Consider the following 18855-nt stretch of genomic DNA (forward strand, 5'->3'; position numbering starts at 1 on the left):
TGACAATTCCCCTCTCCATGATACTATTACTTTCGATGAGGTAGATGATGACACCTCGTTTGTCTGCAAACTGTGTGCCATTTCTGAAAACCATAGGCTCCTCCAAATGGAGGTGTCTTTCCTCCGCGATGAAACCACTTCTCTCGGAAAGCATGACCAAACTATTGACGACAAAGTGTCATCTCTCGAAACTCTCATGCAGACTACGTTGAGTGATATTAACCAATTTAAAAACTGTGTCCATAATCTTGAATCTGCACTGACTAAACTCGAACAGTCGCATAACGCTAAATTTGACTTGTTATCTAACCAAATCACTGTGGAAACGAATGCGTTTAAAGTCGGCCTTGATTCACGCCACAATATCCTAACTGACAAAATTGACACTCAGGCTTCGAATATTGCCTCGGATGTCTTCGCACGCCTGGATTCGGCCTTACAATCGCGTGAAGCATCCTACGTTTCTAAAATGGAAAGTCTGATTGACATCTCCAAAATAACAAATAATGTTTTTGAGAAAATTGTTCCTCTTCTTCAAAAACGAGAAACGACCCACTTATCTGAAGTTAACGCTAAGGTTCAGGAGATTGTCGACAAACGTCAAGAAGACTTACGGAAAAATAATGTGCTACTACTTAACGTCCCCGAAGATCAACAATCTTCTGATGATTGTTCAGGACGCGCTCAAGTTGCAGACTTATTACGTCAGTGCGAGCTACCCCAGCAGATCAAATACTTTCGCCTCCCACGTGACCGTCCTTCGCTCTCGGGTCATCCTAGGCCTTTCAAACTTTTATTTGACAATGGACAAAATAAATCTAAGTTCCTTCAACATATATCCTACCTTCGCCAAGATCCAACATTTGAACTACATACTCGCCCTGATCGTACAATAACCCAACAGCGCCTTTACCACTCTGCTGTAAGTGAATTACAGCGACGCCTTCAGAATGGTGAAAAAAATCTTCGCGTTTGGAATTACAAAGTTGTACCAATACCGTTAGCCTCCAAACCTCATCGAAATGCTACACCACGTCTCCCATTTACCCCTACTCATACAACCGGAGCTATCCGCAAAGTACCTTCCCACCTAAACCATGGACACTTCAACTCTCAAAACCTCAACAATTAGGGGTACATTCATCACCTACTCACTTTCCACCAAGTCCCCAATGGTCCCATCATGCATCGCACCATCCTCAACACCTATCGAACCTCCCACAATTCGTCATGCCTACCATTCCTCAACCACACAGTTACTGCTCAACTATTTCCCCAAACTTTGTACCCTTGGGGTATGAACAATACTCACTCCCGTCGGCATCGTCCAACTCAGGGCAACAATGCCCCCCTCAACAATACTGACAAGCATTTCCTCAAAAAACCATACCGGCGCCACATTCTTTTACTCAAACAACAATTCCTGCATCACATTCATCTACTCAAACAACCATTCCTGCACTACATTCCTTTACTCAAATAACCATTCCTGGGCCACATTCATTTACTCAAACAACCATTCTGGCGCCACATTCGCACCCGATGGGTAACCTTCCTCCTGCGCCTTTCCCTTCCTCAAACTATCTACTTTTAAACGCTCGAAGCCTCCGTACCTGTGAAAAGCGAGGTGAGCTATCATTTTTGCCAACTTTACTAAATTGCCCGGAAACTGACTGGAAATCTCTAACTAACCCTGTGGATTCGTCCAAGCACGATAATGTTCTTGTCACGGCTATTGATTCGACTCAGGATGGTTGTCTTCCTGCGGTTCCTGTAAATACTGCTAATACTCCTCAATCTTCTTGTCTGAACCCCCTTTCGGGGCTGTTTATTCCCAACTCACTGAGTGACTCTTCCCGACGTCAACCGCTTTTGCTTCTGCTGACCAACCCCTGTACTCTAACCACCTACAAGACGTCGGAACTTGCCTCTATAATCTACACCAACCACGTCGATATAGTTGCTCTCACGGAAACTGGTCTCAAACCTGAGGTCTTTGATGGCGAACTGAGGCTGCCGCAGTTTACTATATTCCGCCAGGACCGCTCTGGTTCCCAAAAGGGAGGGGGTGTCGCTCTCATGTTTCCTACTTCCTGCACTGTGCTGCAGCACCATATCCTGTCACCATCTGACTCAGACACCCTCTCCTCCCAGTACGGGCTGGATTTCCTGATTGTTCAGTGTTCCGTCCCGGGACGTTCGTTCCTGTTCTGCCTTCTTTACCGGTCTCCCTCCTTTGACAACCACACTAAACTGCTAGACGTCCTACAAGCCACTCTCCGCTTCAATGCAACTCTTCGCTCGGAGTTAATACTGCTGGGGGACTTTAACTATCCCTACGTAAACTGGTCCTTAGGACGCACTGTTCCCCCAGCTGATGCCGCCACTAAGCGTTTTTTCGAAATGGTCACTGACGCCAACTTAACACAGTCCATCTACTGTCACACCCGTTTGGGATATGTCTTCCAGCGCCCTAGTACACTGGACCTTGTCTTCTCTATTGAAGAACACCTTGTCTACGATGTCAAACAGCTCCCTCCGCTGGGTAAAAGTGACCACAATGTCATTCTCTTATGCATCGCCTGCCCAACACCATCGGTGCCTCACCGCCAATGTCGTGACTTCTTCAGAGGGAACTACGACTCGTTCGGTACCTTTATCTCCCAGGTCGACTGGCGAGCTGAATTTGGCTCTGGCGATGTTGAATTCTGCTGGTCCCGTTTTTCGGCCATCCTTCATGACGGTATTCAGCGTTTTGTTCCTCTTCGGGTCATCCGTCCTCTTCGTCCGGCTCATTTCTCTGCACGCTTCCAGAAATCTTTTTTTTTTAAAACCACTACCTGGGCGAAGTACGTGCGTTCTAAACGCCGTGGGTACTCCCAATCTCGGGTTGAAAAGGACTACGCTGCGTACAAAAGTGCCAGGAATGCCGTAACTAATGCTAGTCGGAACTTTAAGCGCAAATTTGGAGCTGACCTCACTGCGCAAATTGCTTCCAATCCGAAGGTCTTCTACAGTCATGTTAATAGATTGCGGCGAACTAAATTCACCATTACAGCGATGAGGGCCTCTGATGGCCAACTTGTCACTGAACCTAGTTTGATGGCTACTATCCTCACTGACCATTTCATCTCTGTTTCCTCTACTGTCAATCAATCATTTTCGCCCTCTACTGTGCCTCCCACACCGGGCAGTACCCAGCCTTCTCTCGACTCCTTTTCTTGTACCGCGGCTGATGTACACAAACAACTGCTGTCGTTGAACTCTACCCAATCTGCTGGCTCCGATGGGCTACACCCGTTTCTGCTTAAACTCCTAGCCAATGCGCTCGCCTCTCCGTTATGCATCATGTACAATATGAGTTTCACTACAGGGATTGTACCCCAGCAATGGAAGAGTGCCAACATCACTCCGATTCATAAAGCTGGCTCCCGTGACAACCCTGCCAATTACCGCCCTATTGCCAACACCTGTCACGTTGCTCGAATTGGAGAACGCTTGGTTGATAAACCCATCCGTGCCTTCCTGGAGGTCACCAGTTTTCTCCATCCGTCTCAACATGGATTTCGCGTCAAACATTCTTGCACCACTAATCTCTTGTCCGCCACCAACGACTGGACCACCTGGTTGGATGAGGGAAGCCTGTCGATGTCATTTATCTAGACTTCAGAAAAGCGTTCGATACCATTCCCCATCCTGAATTGATTGCTGCTCTGCAGAAAGCCGGAATTACGGGAGCTGCTCTCACATGGCTCTCCAACTTCGTCATCGGGCGTCGGCATTCTGTTGTCCTTCAAGGGTATGCTTCACCACCACAAACTCCTCTCACAGGGGTTCCCCAGGGGAGTGTGCTTGGTCCGATCCTTTTCACCGTTTTCATCAATTCCATGCCGCAGGTGGTCCAGCACTCTCGACTCTACTTATTTGCCGACGACTCAAAATTAGCAAACCAGGTTTCCACCTCATTAGATCAACAGCGCCTCAATCAAGACCTCCAGGCTGTGGCGGCCTGGGCTAACGCTCACAAAATGGAATTTAATGTCTCTAAATGTGGAGTGCACCACCTTGGGCGTTCTAATCCCTGTGCTTCGTACTTTTTGGGTGGTTCTACTATCTCGACCAGTGATTCTCCGGTGCGCGATCTCGGAGTTTGGGTGGACTCCTCCCTCAACTTCAGTCACCACTGCACAAAAGCTGTTAAAAAGATTAATTCTATCACCGGCTTGACACGTCGCTCTTTTTATTTTCGCTCCCCACGGCTGATACGTACCCTGTACAACTCCCTTGTCTTGCCCTATATCAACTTTGGATCCGAAGTGTGGAGCCCGCCCCTTCAAGGGGACCGGGACAACCTTACAAAAGCCCACAACCGTTTTACTAAACTCACTAAGGGCCTTGAGTGCCTTCCTCCGGTTGCGCGGAATGAGGCCCTCAAGCTGGACTCCCCGCTTCTCAGACACGCGATTAATGACCTGGTGTGTATCTGGAGCATGTGGTCGGGTCAGTCTGCTCTCCAGTTGTCCACCTTCTTCAAATTAGACACTCTTCGCAAGACCAGGGGTCATGCAGCGAAAATATTCAAACCACGGGCCCGGACCAAACAACGTCAATGGCACCTTGCTTTCCGTGCTATCCAAACTTGGAACTCCCTCCCCGCAGATGTACTTTCTGCTCAATCTCGTTGGACTTTCCGCAGCCGCACTCGGGAGTTTCTCCATTCTACCGTTTAATTTTTTTTTTCTTGCTTTTCCACTTGTGGGTTATATACAAGCTATTCTAGCTTCGTAACTTGTATTTTTCTTAATAATAATAAGTTGGCCGTTAAATGTTAAACTGAAGCAAGAAATACAGGAGCTGAATAATATCAATCGCAAAAAAAGTTGGTCTGTTGAAAAAGTACAGAATGATGATAATGTTTCGAAATTATACACAGGAATGCCTACATTTGCTGTATTTCTATGGTTTTTTAAGTAAGTTAATGTGCGAGTATCACTTTTTGGCTAAAGAAAAAAATATGAAATGCGACTCGGTAGCGTTTGATATTATTCAACTCCTGTATTTCTTGCTTCAGTTTAACATTTTCTTCCACATGAGGATCAGTCATGGTTTGTAAGCCAAAGCCTAACCAAAATAAAGAAGTGAGATTATTGATATTTAACGGAAACAACTTAAAAATTACTTCGTAAGGATTTTTCATTATTTTCAATAAATACAGGTTGAAACTGGTTGTCTCCAACATAGTCATGAAATGAATGTGATGATTGAAGAGATAAATTGTCCCAATTTCTATCAAATAACTCTTTTTCCAATTTTCTCTATAAAATATTACATTAATAATTAGTTCCGAGTCAATAATTTAGAGATGTAAAAGCATACCTTATTTTTTATCCGATTTTCATATCTACTTTCTCGTGAGCGCTCTAAGACATTACTGCTCAAGTTCGCATCAGATGGGTTAATTATTTCAAAAGAATCGTTCTCTACACTGTTTTCAGATACAGAATTTTTATGGGTAACTTTATAATAGGTTTCATAAAAAGTGTTGGTACTCAGTCAACATCCGATGGTTCGCACCCTGGATACCCACTAACAAAATGCCTGCTGCAAACTTTATCATCCCGTGCAGCTTTCCACTCTATACGTACGATTAAATAAATTTAATATTACTATCACCATAGGTAGAGTGACTTTTGCAACCCACTACACAGCGAGATGGCATATCTCCAAGGCTTAGTTATAATCGCTTCTTCTGGGAAATTCTGTTAGTTTCCTTTTAGAAAACAGTTCAAAATATCACGACAACGATACATTTATATTTATTTAAGTAAAAACTATGTTGATATAACATAAATATACACGATTAAACTTAAATGGTCACGCAGCGTTATCAAACCGCATTAAATTCCCGCACAATAACAAACCATCGTCTGGTAACTTGGCCCCCAACAGCTATTTGCGCATGCGTGAGCGTTTATCCCCCATTACGACCCCTAGGTTTGCGAAAAGGGTTATTGAGCGTAGTCAGGAATTCATACCTCTAACTTTTAATGGTTATCCGGCCGTATTCCCTATGGTAAGATCTCGGGGACCGTTTTCAGTGACGTCTATGAGAAAAAAAAATCGCCCCCTCGCACGCGTCTCCCCTCTTTAGGAGTTTTTACCTCGCGCAACCTCCCGTTTTTACAACTGTAGTTTTCAAATCAAATCAAATCATTTTATTTTAAATTTGTTACATATTTTTGTAGTAAGAGGGCCAAGTCAGCATGTGACTTATAGCCCTCGCTTTTTTGAGTAAATATAATAAATAACTATCAAATGAGGAAAAAAAAACTCGTAAAATTAACAGTTAAATGTAAAGTTAAAAAAAAAGAATGTAGTTACATAACGGAACAACATTAAGAAGTAAGCATTATTTTTAGATTGGAGCTAATTACACAAATTATCGTTTGAGATTTAAGGACTCCTTAACATTATTTGAAAAAGTCTTCAAAAGCTTGTTTTTTAAAAATTCGTTTAACAGAGGAGTAATTTTTTACATCTTTTATCGTTTCATACATTTCATTATACATTTTTACACCGCGATAAAATATTGAATTAATTGATTTTGAAGTTTTACATATTGGTAATTTCAATAAATCATTATTTCTGGTGATTGTGGTTAAATTGTTAAGTGTAAATAATTTTTCTTGGTCAGTCGTAATATTTTTGTGTATAAAATTTAAATTTGCATAATTGTTGTTCGACTCCCGGCCATTTCGAGAAAATGGGGCGGAGAAGGGGAAGGGACGTGAGCATGCGCCAAACATATTCTTGTTTCTTTTAGACGCCATATTTGAAATCGCGCCAGCTATTTTGTATGGGGAAAATTCAGGGGTAACTTCGAAACACAAGTTATTAAATTAAATATGGTTTGATGCAGTATCTTTGGTTGTAAAAGTATTTATGGAGCTCAATTAATTATATTTAATCGCTTTCCAAAGAAGATAACTCGCCTTTAGGCAAGAAAAAAACACAGAAAAAATTGGAGCCCAACGCCGAGTTTGAGGGTTTGTAGCAGACATTTTCGGAGCCCAAGGACTGGATTCCAACGCTAAATTTACCATCTAGTATAATAATACTCCAATCAAAACGTGAATTAGTGGGGAAGAAAGTCAGCTAGATATGAATAAATAAATATGAAATTGGATAGTTACGAAATATTAAATGAATTTGGTTCCTTAACTTAAGCCTTTTTAAGTTTTTAGTAACTTAAATTTCTAGAGATAATTCGATTATGCCTTCTTTCTAGGAAGAGTATAAAGTTTTTATGAATGAATTGGTTCAGCAGCAAAGATTTGGTATATCACAAAATGTTCATAATAATTACATGTCACTTGTAGAGATATAACCATAGAAGATAATATGGAAAACTATTCTAAAGAAGTTGAAAACTCGTCCCACCGTACACCACCACAAGATAGTATTAAAAAGACAACCATATCACCAATAGATAATTTGCATGAAAATTTTATCCAGAAATGAATGGAAATGTGCCTACGGAAGTTAACCTATTACCCGAGGCTTTTCGATTAAAGTTTTGTTATAAAGGAACCCAGACAGACTACAGATGATTCAACCTGAATTTGAGAACCGAACTTTACGAGAGCATTAGAGCACTGAAAGAGGAAACATCACCCATGCTTTTTCCTATAGATAAAAAATTGCCCTCAAAATGGCGGCCATAGCCCAAAGCTACAGAGCGATATTACTCTATTGTGGATCAATTTATCACTGTCATGATGAGACTGAAAGTCCAATTCGAGTCTTAAATTTATTCCGAGTCTACAATTTGCAGTTGAGCCCAATCTGAGCCTTATATTAGTCAGAATCATTCCAAAAATTAAATCAGTAATTAAAATTTAAAATTAGTACCAATGTAGTTAAACATTTTTAAGTATTACGAAGTAATTAACTAATTTTCTTTAAAAATGTTTTTTAAATTTCTAGATTTGTTGGTTTCTAACTTACAACAGGAGTTGTTTAATATTCACACGCAGGTCAGCAATATACCATAGAAAAATAGAATATATTTTACATTTCCATTTCACAAAATCAATGTTAGAAATCTCACAATTCTAATCTGAGTCAAATATTAATGTATAAAAAAACCTAAAAGAGCTTAGAAAGGAACTTTGTTTTAGTTAGCTGTATAATTTTATATCACATTGAAATTATTTTTAAATTTCCTATAAAAATAAAGATACAGGAGTTTATAATTTTCAATCTCTTAAAACTTAAATCCTTAGTAATCCTAATGAAGTGGGTAGAGTAAACCATATCAGTTATTGTTCCACTCCGGTGTACCTTTCCATGTAAAAGAGTAGCGAACCTGCATGACTCTGATGTTATAATATACCAAAAATATATAAACCATTAGAAAAATTTTAGAACTTGCTAATAAGTTACAGAAAATATAAGACACAATTATACCCAATAACCAAATCGCAAGCCCCACCACAAATAGTTCTATAAAAATTGTCAAGTCCGAGGCGTACCAGCCTGGGTTCAGGAGTACATTTTGAACCGTGCGCCAAAAACACTCCTATCTTTAGAATATCAAAGCTAATTATAATTTGTTTTATCTAGAACCGGTCACCATTTACCCACAGTACGCCTCTGGGTCAAGTACCATAACCACAAGGTAACTGACAGATCTCATAGATGGGTAACATCTTGATTTGATGCAAAGAAACTGCCCATTAATTTATTTATTTAGATTGAAAAATTAGTCACGAATTAAAGCAGGAATAAATTAATCGATATCACTATCAACTCACCACACAAAAATTGTAGAGCTTCCTCAAATTTTAACAAAATACTAAATAGTTTAATGTGCTACTGCTTTCCAACTTCTGTAGAAATAGAAGGCCGAGCAACATCCACGTTTTCGTCAAGGCCTAGATTTTCATCATGATCTAAGTCCGGCAAACCGTACCTGTTACCACTTACATGTAATATTTTCTCGTGTTCGCTCTTTTTTTCTTAAATTCAGTAATATAATCACTTTTTTTCATTTAAATTTAATTCCTAAATTTGTTATAACACTTTCAACGTTTTATTATAAGTTTCACTAAACATTCGTTATCCATGGTTAACATAGGGAGAGATGGCGTCGTCTGCTTCTAAGAAACATTGGGCCGTAAGCGCATGCGCGTAATTAAAACCAAAAAGGTGTATTGATAGCGACGGGTCAGCTCGCTCTCCCGACCTCTCCATGTGGAAGGATTAAGTCCGGTATTGTTAGCGCTGTCAAAATTGTCAGCAGTTACAATGCCCTTGAGAAGCGCGAAGTCCGAATTGAGAGGTGACTGTCGCTATCAATAGAGCGATAGCGAAGGGAGAAGCAAAAAGATGTTTGAACCCTTTTTCGACACTGGGGGATGAAATTATCTGAAACTAGGATTTAATACCATTGAAAATCGTATGAGAAAACACAGAATGCTCTGACGTCAAAATGATGGGGAAAAAAACGGTCCCCTAGATAGAGACGGAAATCGGGCGAGATAACTATTCCAAGTTAGAGATATGAATTCCTGGCGTAGTATAATTACCTCTCCGAGGGGACTATGTCTAGGAGGGGTTTTACAATCACCGTGTCTGTGGGTGTGTCTGTCTATCTGGGCTGCAAAGGCGTACGCATTTTCGGGGCAAAGTGTAATCACTGCGTTCACTGCCTTCGCAGTTTCTTGGAATTAGGGAAAAGGTTTTTCCAAAAGAGCCCTCGTTTTGTTTTTGGGTGTAGTATAATTACCTCTCAGAGGGGTTTTACAATCACCGTGTCTGTCTGTCCGCGCTGCGAACGCGTACGCATTTTCGAGGCATGGTGTAATCACTGCGTTCGCAGTTTCTTGGAATTAAGGAAAAGGTTTTTACAAAAGAGCCCCCTTTTTGTTATTGTGTGTAGTATAACTTTCTTATGGGAATTCTGATTGTACGTGACGAATCTTTGACGTTTGGGGGGACCGAGTGTTATGGTTAACGTCTCAACGTCCAAATGGGTTTCCACCAAATATTCACAGTATACGTCATGGAATAATTTTGCGATCGCATCGGGTGAGTTTCGAACCCTAGCCCTCCTGCATGATAGGCGAGTGTTCTACCACAGTACCACCAATACATGTTACGCTTCATTGAAAATTATAAACTCAACTTAAGCGGAAGAGTATATTAATATTTTTTAAAGTCTTACATGTTTTACGTATGGAATTATAAAGGTGAAATCTTGTTTAAGCGCAGTCAGCAGAGAAAAAAGGGTTAAAGGGTAGAACCCGTGGGTGCTCCACTTAGTTAGTTTTTTGTCTATCGGTACCTTTGAACCGTTAAAGGGAATATAACCTCTGGTATTTCTGTCGCCCTCCCGAGGGTTCCAATATTGTCCGCTGCCTCCCATGGCTTTTCACACTTGCGGCGCTGATAATCGCTGATTGTGAAGGGAATAAAGGAAATTGATGGGGTCTTCCATAAAGAACGTGTTGGAGGTTCTATTCCCTTTAAGGGTCATTTATGAATACAATTTCAAGGGCTATACAACGCGCTTTTTTCGTTTTGCTTACATTACTCGTAAGTCGTAACTTCGTAATTTATTTTACGTGTTTTCTTATCAGCTTTAAATGTGCGATACATTTTTATTAATGGGTTACGTTGGTTCTATGGGTTCTATTTATTTTGAGATATGCGCTGTTGTTTAGCCTTAACTATAGCAAAAGCGACATAAGACCAAAAAGTGTGTCAGTACGGTATAATGTTTAACGAGACCTTGTCGCGAAGTAAAAAGAGGGAGTGGGAGAGGGGGTTGAAAATAGGTCATCAAAATTTGAAATTTCCTCCACTTCAGCGCCGCCGAGTGAGGCGTTTTAGAACGTATGTCTACGGGAGAATAAATCGAAGAGATAAAATCGCGCCAGACCTACACTAAATATAAAGTTGCTAGTACTATTCCAACTTGTAGGTTATGTAGTCTATTGTGAGACTATCTCTCAGTAAATATTTTAAAGAGCCCCAAGGTAGAGTTGACACACTTTTGGGTCTTATGTTGCTTTTGACTATAGGTAGCTTGCTCGTGGGTGTGTCCTAGTTTCGTTTCCATGGTAACGAGTGAAGGATCCACCATTTCATTTCGACGCCATTCTTGATCACGTGATTTTTGTTCATGTGATCGTTTTTAAGCAGACGACCTCTTGGTCCATAGTTCCTAAATATTTGGTATGCCTCCAAAAAGTGATTATAAAATACCATTTTGCGATGGTTATGCAGAAAAACTATTAAACTGTGATAAAATAAGGTATCTGAAGAAAAAAATTTTGTGTGGAAGATATGGGTCGCAACGTTAGGAATGTGCAACAAGCCTTGGGCTTCAATATAGATATATGGCCCAAGATAGAAAATTTAGATATAGTCAACTATCTAGTCTTAGCAATAAGTTTTTTGTCGCCAGCACAAATGAAAGCCTATAAGAGTTTGGATGCTCACAATTTTTTTACTAGCGGGTGGGTGCAAAATGACATTATCGCAAAGAAGTTACCCGATGGAAATATCCTCCTTCTTGGAAAGGTATCGTATGAATTATACAGCGTTATTGGTTCCTTTTTGACTAATTATACTCTCTTTACAACCCAGGTTAATCATTCTCAGTCACTTAGAGAAGCACCACTTAGAGCCTGGGTTCTCGCTAAGATGGACGGAGAAGTTTTAATGGCACATTGTACCTGTATGACCGGATGTGGAGAGGCGTGCTCTCATGTGGGTGCACTTCTTTTTGCAGTTGAAACGGGGGTGAAAATTAGGGATTCTGTGACTTGTACCAGTAAGGCCAACTCTTGGCTGCCTACCTCTTTGAAAGCGGTCTCTTATTTACCATTAAAGGACGTCAATTTTACATCTGCAAAGAAAAAGAAGCGTAACCTAGATGAAGCAATCAACTCGATTAGCAACGAATATGAAAATAATACAAGTCCAACGGAATGTAACATATAACCTCTTCTTCTCGTTTTCGTTATTGTTTAACCAATTAACGATCTCAACGATACTTTCTCCAAGGCTAAGGGAAGATGATGGTAATTGCAAGTCGTGGCCTTTGGTGGGGTGAAAGATATCGGAGCGAGAGAATGATTATAAAATAAGGGAAGGGGGAAAAAAGGGGGAGGTTCGGATTTCAGTCTGGTAACACTTTGCCTGCGATTAAATTCCAAAAATCTTTATTTACGTATTAAAATATATATACATACAATGAACAAATATCGGACGGTAAGGATATTATAGCGCGGGAATTAAAATGCAATACAGTAAATTAGGGCGTGGGTTAATATTATACACTCTACGGAACACAAAATAATAAACGAAAGAGAAATGGAAATCTAATTCTGATTTCCAATCATTAGCGCGGGACATTCAAATGCTCTGACCACAATTTTAACATTCAAATAAAAATAATTGGTGACTTCACTTTTTCCAGTGGTCATTGGCTGGTTGGTTTCACGTGGTTGCGGGGGTTTCAGAGGTCTTTCCATTACTTTTGTTTTTGAAGAAAACATCCGGGGTTGAAATTCGGCCCTTGACAACGGATATAAGCGGGGGTATCAGTTTCTATCTTGGAGTAGGCCAAACTCGCTTCTCTGGTCTCTTTAGGGTTACCTGGAAGCCTGAACGGACAATAGCCACTCGGAAATATCTCCATGGAGTCGCGGTCCGCTGAGGGTATTAAGTAATTAAAGTAGACCTTGCCCGGGCGCACCTCGTGATTGTTGAAGGTATTTTATGCGTCCGCGCCAGCAAGTCTACGTATGTTGGGAAATACTGAGCCACGAAGAGGAAAGCCTTTAATTAGCACCACCTTGGCGACGGATTAAATATTAGCCTTGTGGAAGGCGGGGATTTAGTTTATAATTTATTTGACCTATACTATTTAAATGATCAACTTAATTTTATGTTTAAGGGCGAGGGTAGATCATTTGCTATGATCCTTATAAATTTCACTTAATTCCAACAGATCGTTCCGAAGTTATTTAATTTTAATTTTAATGTTAATTGTAAATTAATTTAGTCAATTTGGGATAATTGTTATCGGTTGGGGGTGAAGATTTCCGTTATTTTGATGTATCGAGCGTATTGATTAATTAATCGTTACTATAAAAAGGGGGCTTTTAACATAAATATTGTTATATATAAGAGAATCATGTGGCGTAATCATGAGCGTATTTAAATAACACTAGTAACAAAAGTAAATAAAAAAATAAGTATGCCTGAAGGGTTACAAACATCACAGCAAACCCGAAGAAACGTTTTCAAGTTGAAATTGCAAGTAAGGATGAATTGGACATTTTATTTACAAGTTGCTTTGATAGCAACGAAGGGTCGGTTTCTCTGATACTTTTGCCAAAATACAGCCACGCATTCATACCACCTTCAATGTCAAGCTCTCATTTAACGCAGTATTTAAAAATGATAACCAAGATTTATCGTGGGATAAATTGTTACAAAAATCAGAAGAAATATTTAAAGAAATATCCATCACTGAAGAATTCGCAAATAAAATTGAAGAAGCCACTAGGCTGCAAAGCAAATGCAAGGAATGGTTGAACCAAAGAGCTGGTAGAATTACTGCATCACGGATGAAGAGTGCATGCCATTCACATCTGGCAAATCCTTACCAAAACCATATGCTACCCTGACAAACAAGCCTTTACAACTGCAGCGACTAAATGGGGCATTCAAAAAAGAAAAGTTTGCCCGTCAAGCAGCTTACGATCAAGTTTGGAAGGGAAAACATGATAACTTCAAAATAGCTGATTCTGGATTCGTAATTGATCCAGATCTACCATTTTTTGGAGCTTCGCCAGATGGTAATTTATCGTGTCAATGCTGTGGAGTAGGAATATGTGAAATTAAATGTTCATTTAAGTTCAAAGATTACACAGTAGCAGAAATTTTAGCTCAAAAAGTAAACACTTCTTGTTTACGCCAAAATTAAGATAAATCTATTCATTTATCACCCACCCATGAGTATTACTATCAAATTCAAACCCAGATCAGAGTTTGCAAAGCTAGTTATTGTGATTTTGTGTTTTGGACCACTAAAGAAGTCCTAGTAGAAAGAATTTATCGAGATTTACCATTTTGGCTAGAATGCGAGACAAAAGCAACACATTTTTTTAAGGAAGCAATTTTGCCAGAGCTTCTAAGTAAATGGTTTTCGACCAAACATGTATTAAGTGATATTGGAACCAACGATATAAATACGTTGAATTTAACCAACAAACTGTACTGTTTTTGCCAGCAGCCCGAAAGTGGGAATATGGTTTGTTGCGACAACAAAGACTGTGATAAAAAATGGTTTCATTTTGATTGTTTAAAAATAAAAAAAGCTCCAAAATGTAAAGAGTGGTTTTGCCCAGACTGCAGAAAGTTCAATATCTCTAAATCAAAACGAAAGAGCTCTACCAAAAAAAAAACTTAAGTGATGAATTTATGGTAATGTTCCTGTTATGAAAATAGCAATATAAAATTAACTTTGTGATATTAGACAGATTAACAGAACGTTTTAGAAGTTTTTAAATTTATAATTTTAGATCAGGGTTTGTTTTTGTACATGGTTTTTAAAAAATAATTATAAGTAAAAAGTAGCTCATTCGTGCTGTAAAACATAGATGTCGCACTGTTCTCCATTAGTTGTTAAATCGAAAGTGCGTTCACAGATTTTAAAGAATTTTTGTTTGATAAAAACTATTAAAAAAGGTCTTTCATTTTCATTTACTATTTTAAAAAGTTTTTAATTCCAAAGAAATGTATTTTTAATTGCATTTTCAAGATTTACATAAAAAATTTCAAAAACCAATTTACTGTTTTTTTATATGGGTATACTACCGAGCATGGACTAATTAACAACATGTACCGAGGGACATAAATTTGTCAACGCACAAGCAACTCTAGCAATTTTATCAAGGGGCGTAACATTGTCACCTTCCTTTTTAGTTACCATTTCAACCGGCAGGCAAGCTTGTAATATTTGAGTTTTATTTCTAACCAAGCCTATAACTCTTTCTACATGAATTCGTAGATGCGCTATTTTCCTAGTATTCACGATTTCCAAAGCCGGTAGTTGATCTTTTCCTTTGGTAAATGCTGGTATTGCTAATTTAGCACAACAGAAGCCTAAGGTTTCAGCAATATTAAATCCCCGGTCTGCCAAAACCAAAACATTAGGCAACAAATGTTTTAGTAAACCAGAATTTATCACTAGTTCGTCCCCCCCAGCCATCAGAAATAAAACTAACAGAACCTTGAAATTTACAAGTATTGTGGTGTTTGTATTGCGACCACGTTATGGCTCTAGGAAGGAGTGACGTTGGTCTATCTATGAATACCTCGAAGCAATCTATTATGACCGCTACCTCACTGTCAAAAGCATTTTTGAAGTCTGGTGGCATTGTTTTATAAAGATCTTCCCGTACAGGCCAGTAAACAACATTATATAGGCGTTTATACATGGCTTCAAGCCACTTATCAAATATTCTACTTGTCGTTGATTCAGAAATTTGAAAACGGTACCCTAAATCTTTCAAAGGTAAATTCAATCGTAAGCGCATTAGAAAAATAATAAATTCTTGAAACTGAGTCAAAGAGTTGCGATATGAAAAGGATACACTTGTGCAAACAAATTTGAATATATTCATTAGAATTGTAAACGATTGCAAGCCAGTGTAAAATTTTACCATTTCGTCATTTTCTTCAAAAGTCTTCTCCTTGAATTCAAATTGCAGTGCTTTTTGTCTAAGAGCGTACAATTCTTCTCGCAAACACAAATTATCTTCCTCTAGAGCAACTATTTCACACGCCAAGAGATCATTTTGACATTTCACACTGCGCGTATAATTGTAGGGATCAATATTTGTAGTAATTGACACCGACACATTAGAGGTTGACGTTGAGTTATCCTTGGTTGACACTGATCCATCGCCAGTTGATGTTGAGCTGTCCTTGGTCGAAACTGAACTATACAGTAATGGAGTTGAGTTATACGTAGCTGGAGTAGAGCTATATACAATCGGAGCCGAGTTATTCATAGTGGCATTATAGCCATCTATTAATATAGGAGAGATGCAAGTTCCACAATCAATAACAGAAGTTCCATGGTTTATTACAAGCTCACTATCTTCTTCAGAATTTTCTTTATTAACCACTCCAAATGCTCCTCTTCCGGAAACAGTTTTAGATAAGCAGTTTGAAGATTTGGGTGGCCTACTGGGTGGGCTGTTCATATCAAAGAGTAAACGCCGTTTCATTCTAGTATTTCCTGGAGAAACACCTTGGAAAATAACCTTTTCGTTTCTATCATCCAATTTCAAAGTTGGTACCCAGTCAGGATTTGAATCATCAAACAATTGGGCAGGTTTTCCTGTAATTTAATTTGTATTAAATCCAAGGTTTAGCAGCTGAAAAAAGCCTAGACTTACCAGAAATAAAATGTAATCCACAAACAACTGTACTTGGTTTTGCTGTGTGCTCATTAACATCCTCACGATTAATAATCTCAAAACACTTCAGCCTCCGTAATGTTGATAGTTCCTTAGTTTTAGCGCACTGATTAGTAATTGCGGCTGGTATTTTAAAATATGACAGCGTACTCTTCCAATTTCTTCTACTGTTACAACTACTGATTATACACTTAGACATTGTAGAAAACTCTAATATTATACGAATTTAATTCAAACGTTTACTTTATCTTACAAGGTATAAGTTCAACGTTGTAGCTAAGGCTTAAATTAAAACCCGATGCACCGCTAGAATGATCACGTGGTTTTTTACCGCGAACCTGTGACGTATCAAAATAATATGGCGGCCGTTTTAAGGCGGAGCTTAGCTATGACGTATGCCTATGACGCTACGAACAAGCTACCTATTCAGTTAAGGGTTTTTTGTGTGCGTTATAAGCCGGGAATTGTTAACGGTAAGGTATTTTTGGTTTTTTCTATTACAATTTTCACTACCGTGGGTATATGGATTGACATTTTCTGGTTTTTTAAGTATTTGAATTACCAGGTTGTTTGATTGGGTTATTATTATATATTTTGTATTGCATATTTCTGCTAATACCATGTTTATTACTGTGGGTATTTAGATTGATTTTTCTTGACTCCTAAGTATTTTAATTAACTTGTTACTTGGTTAGGTTATTATTATCATAGCTTATGTTATTATATATCTTTCTATTGGTTATTTTTCTTGTTTTATTTCGTCTATCGAAAGTGTTGATAATGTGGGGGATAATTCATGTCTACGATTTTTTATTTGCATTGATTTTTATCGGCTTCATTGGGTTGTCGTCATGAGCCCACGCAGTTTTTATTAGTGTTTTCACTTATAGTTTTGGTTTTCGCTTTAACTTTTGTTTTCCATATAAATTTGATTGTTTAAAACCTATAATGCAATGGGTTGGTTTTTGTCTATAAAATAGTTTCTCGCATGTATATTTTACGTTTCGTGAGCGTTCTAATAATTTTAAATTTTGTATTTGCTATTTCTCATATTGTTGCTTTGTTAATTTAAAGAGCAAGTATCAAATTATTCGTTACCGCCTTAATATTACTTTTAAACGAAGAAACTACGTTTAAAATACCCGAATATAAAGTTTCGTTACTTTACGTTTCGTAGATAATTAGAAATAATTAAAAGAACGGGAATTTTTTTTTTGAATTTTGCCGTGGTCATTGACGTCATTGACAAAGAGTTATCTCATTGGTCGCTTTACCCAACATAAGAGTTTAGGCTTGCATACAAATTCTTGATGCCACTATGATGCTACTAATTCCGTGTACGAAAACAAAAAAAAACCCTATTGAACAATGGGATGCTACTAACAGAATTTTTATACGGTGCTCGTGCTCCGTGCGCGGCGTACAGTGCGCCGTAGAGTCGAGCAATTCGAAAGAAACGAGGCTTAAGCTCTTAACAATGGCTAGCGTTAGTAGCGACGAAGAATTTTTTCGGGTGTATCTGGGAACGATTCGGATGATACCAGTATTATAGACAATTTTGAAGATAGCGATTCAGAAGTAGATGATGAAGACAACATGAACCTTGGCGATGAAATTGAAGTTGGTGTGTTACCATACCAATTTGAACCTTTGGCGCCGGTGGAGGAAGCTGATGGTGTACCCATTGAAAATATTGATGTTGAGCGTAATATTGAACCTCACGATAGATTGGACAACACTGACTGGTAAGAACATAGAAATTTATATCTAATTAAATTATAACAATCTAAAGAATATTTTGTCCAGGTGTACGTGTGGCGAATGCCACTCAATGCCCACATACACTGAAAGTCAGTGTTGTCGTGAGATGCCCTCTGTGGATAGCAAAATAACGCATGGAAGTTGCATAACCCAGCATGCGGATTTTCGCAACGTTTGCCTAAATCGGCTCATGCTGGAGTTGGCCTACATCGCTCATTATGATCCCACGAGGTAGAGGTGGCGACAGAGAGGAACCGCCTGAAGGCTATATCCATATGTAAGTCAGTAGCCTAGCTAGGATTTGGTTTCGGGGAGGGCACACAATAAAAAAAAGTAAAACAAAAATAAAAAATTGTACATACAAATTTTTATTGAAGTTTAATTTTAAATAACTCTTTAGAGCTTACAGATACCAAGCGTATTATCGCTTCATTAAATGGATATTTGGACACGATTAGAGCTGAATACCCATCTGATGATTATTGTGGGTTCCGGAGGGCATTCTACATCAGTATTTCTAACACTGGTGTCAATGGTTCATTTTGTTGTGGTCAAGTACCAAAGTCAATATCTTTGCCGAGGCATC

General features: G+C 38.8%; 3 protein-coding genes and 1 pseudogene across 3 annotated transcripts; 3 read left to right on the top strand and 1 right to left on the bottom strand.

Annotated features, from left to right (window-relative positions):
* Positions 1 to 1542: 1542 nt before the first annotated feature.
* On the top strand, positions 1543 to 3663 carry LOC149947467 (uncharacterized). Its single transcript, XM_090170899.1, has one exon. It carries the CDS (start codon positions 1543 to 1545, stop codon positions 3661 to 3663), a length of 2121 nt encoding a protein of 706 aa, XP_090027025.1.
* A 224-nt stretch (positions 3664 to 3887) lies between these two features.
* Positions 3888 to 7387, top strand: LOC149947468 (uncharacterized). The gene is made up of 2 exons (XM_090170900.1): positions 3888 to 4475; positions 7289 to 7387. The coding sequence occupies exons 1-2, from the start codon at positions 3888 to 3890 to the stop codon at positions 7385 to 7387; spliced, it is 687 nt and encodes a 228-aa protein (XP_090027026.1).
* Positions 7388 to 14908: 7521 nt separating this feature from the next.
* LOC149947469 (uncharacterized) lies at positions 14909 to 16707 on the bottom strand (annotated as a pseudogene).
* Positions 16708 to 18104: 1397 nt separating this feature from the next.
* On the top strand, positions 18105 to 18504 carry LOC149947470 (uncharacterized). The gene is made up of 2 exons (XM_090170901.1): positions 18105 to 18253; positions 18315 to 18504. The coding sequence occupies exons 1-2, from the start codon at positions 18105 to 18107 to the stop codon at positions 18502 to 18504; spliced, it is 339 nt and encodes a 112-aa protein (XP_090027027.1).
* The last annotated feature ends 351 nt before the right edge of the window (positions 18505 to 18855 follow it).

The sequence above is a fragment of the Leiobunum rupestre genome, chromosome 4 (assembly GCF_980474605.1).
Source record: "Leiobunum rupestre chromosome 4, qqLeiRupe1.1.hap1, whole genome shotgun sequence".
In the NCBI taxonomy this organism is placed as follows: domain Eukaryota; kingdom Metazoa; phylum Arthropoda; class Arachnida; order Opiliones; family Sclerosomatidae; genus Leiobunum; species Leiobunum rupestre.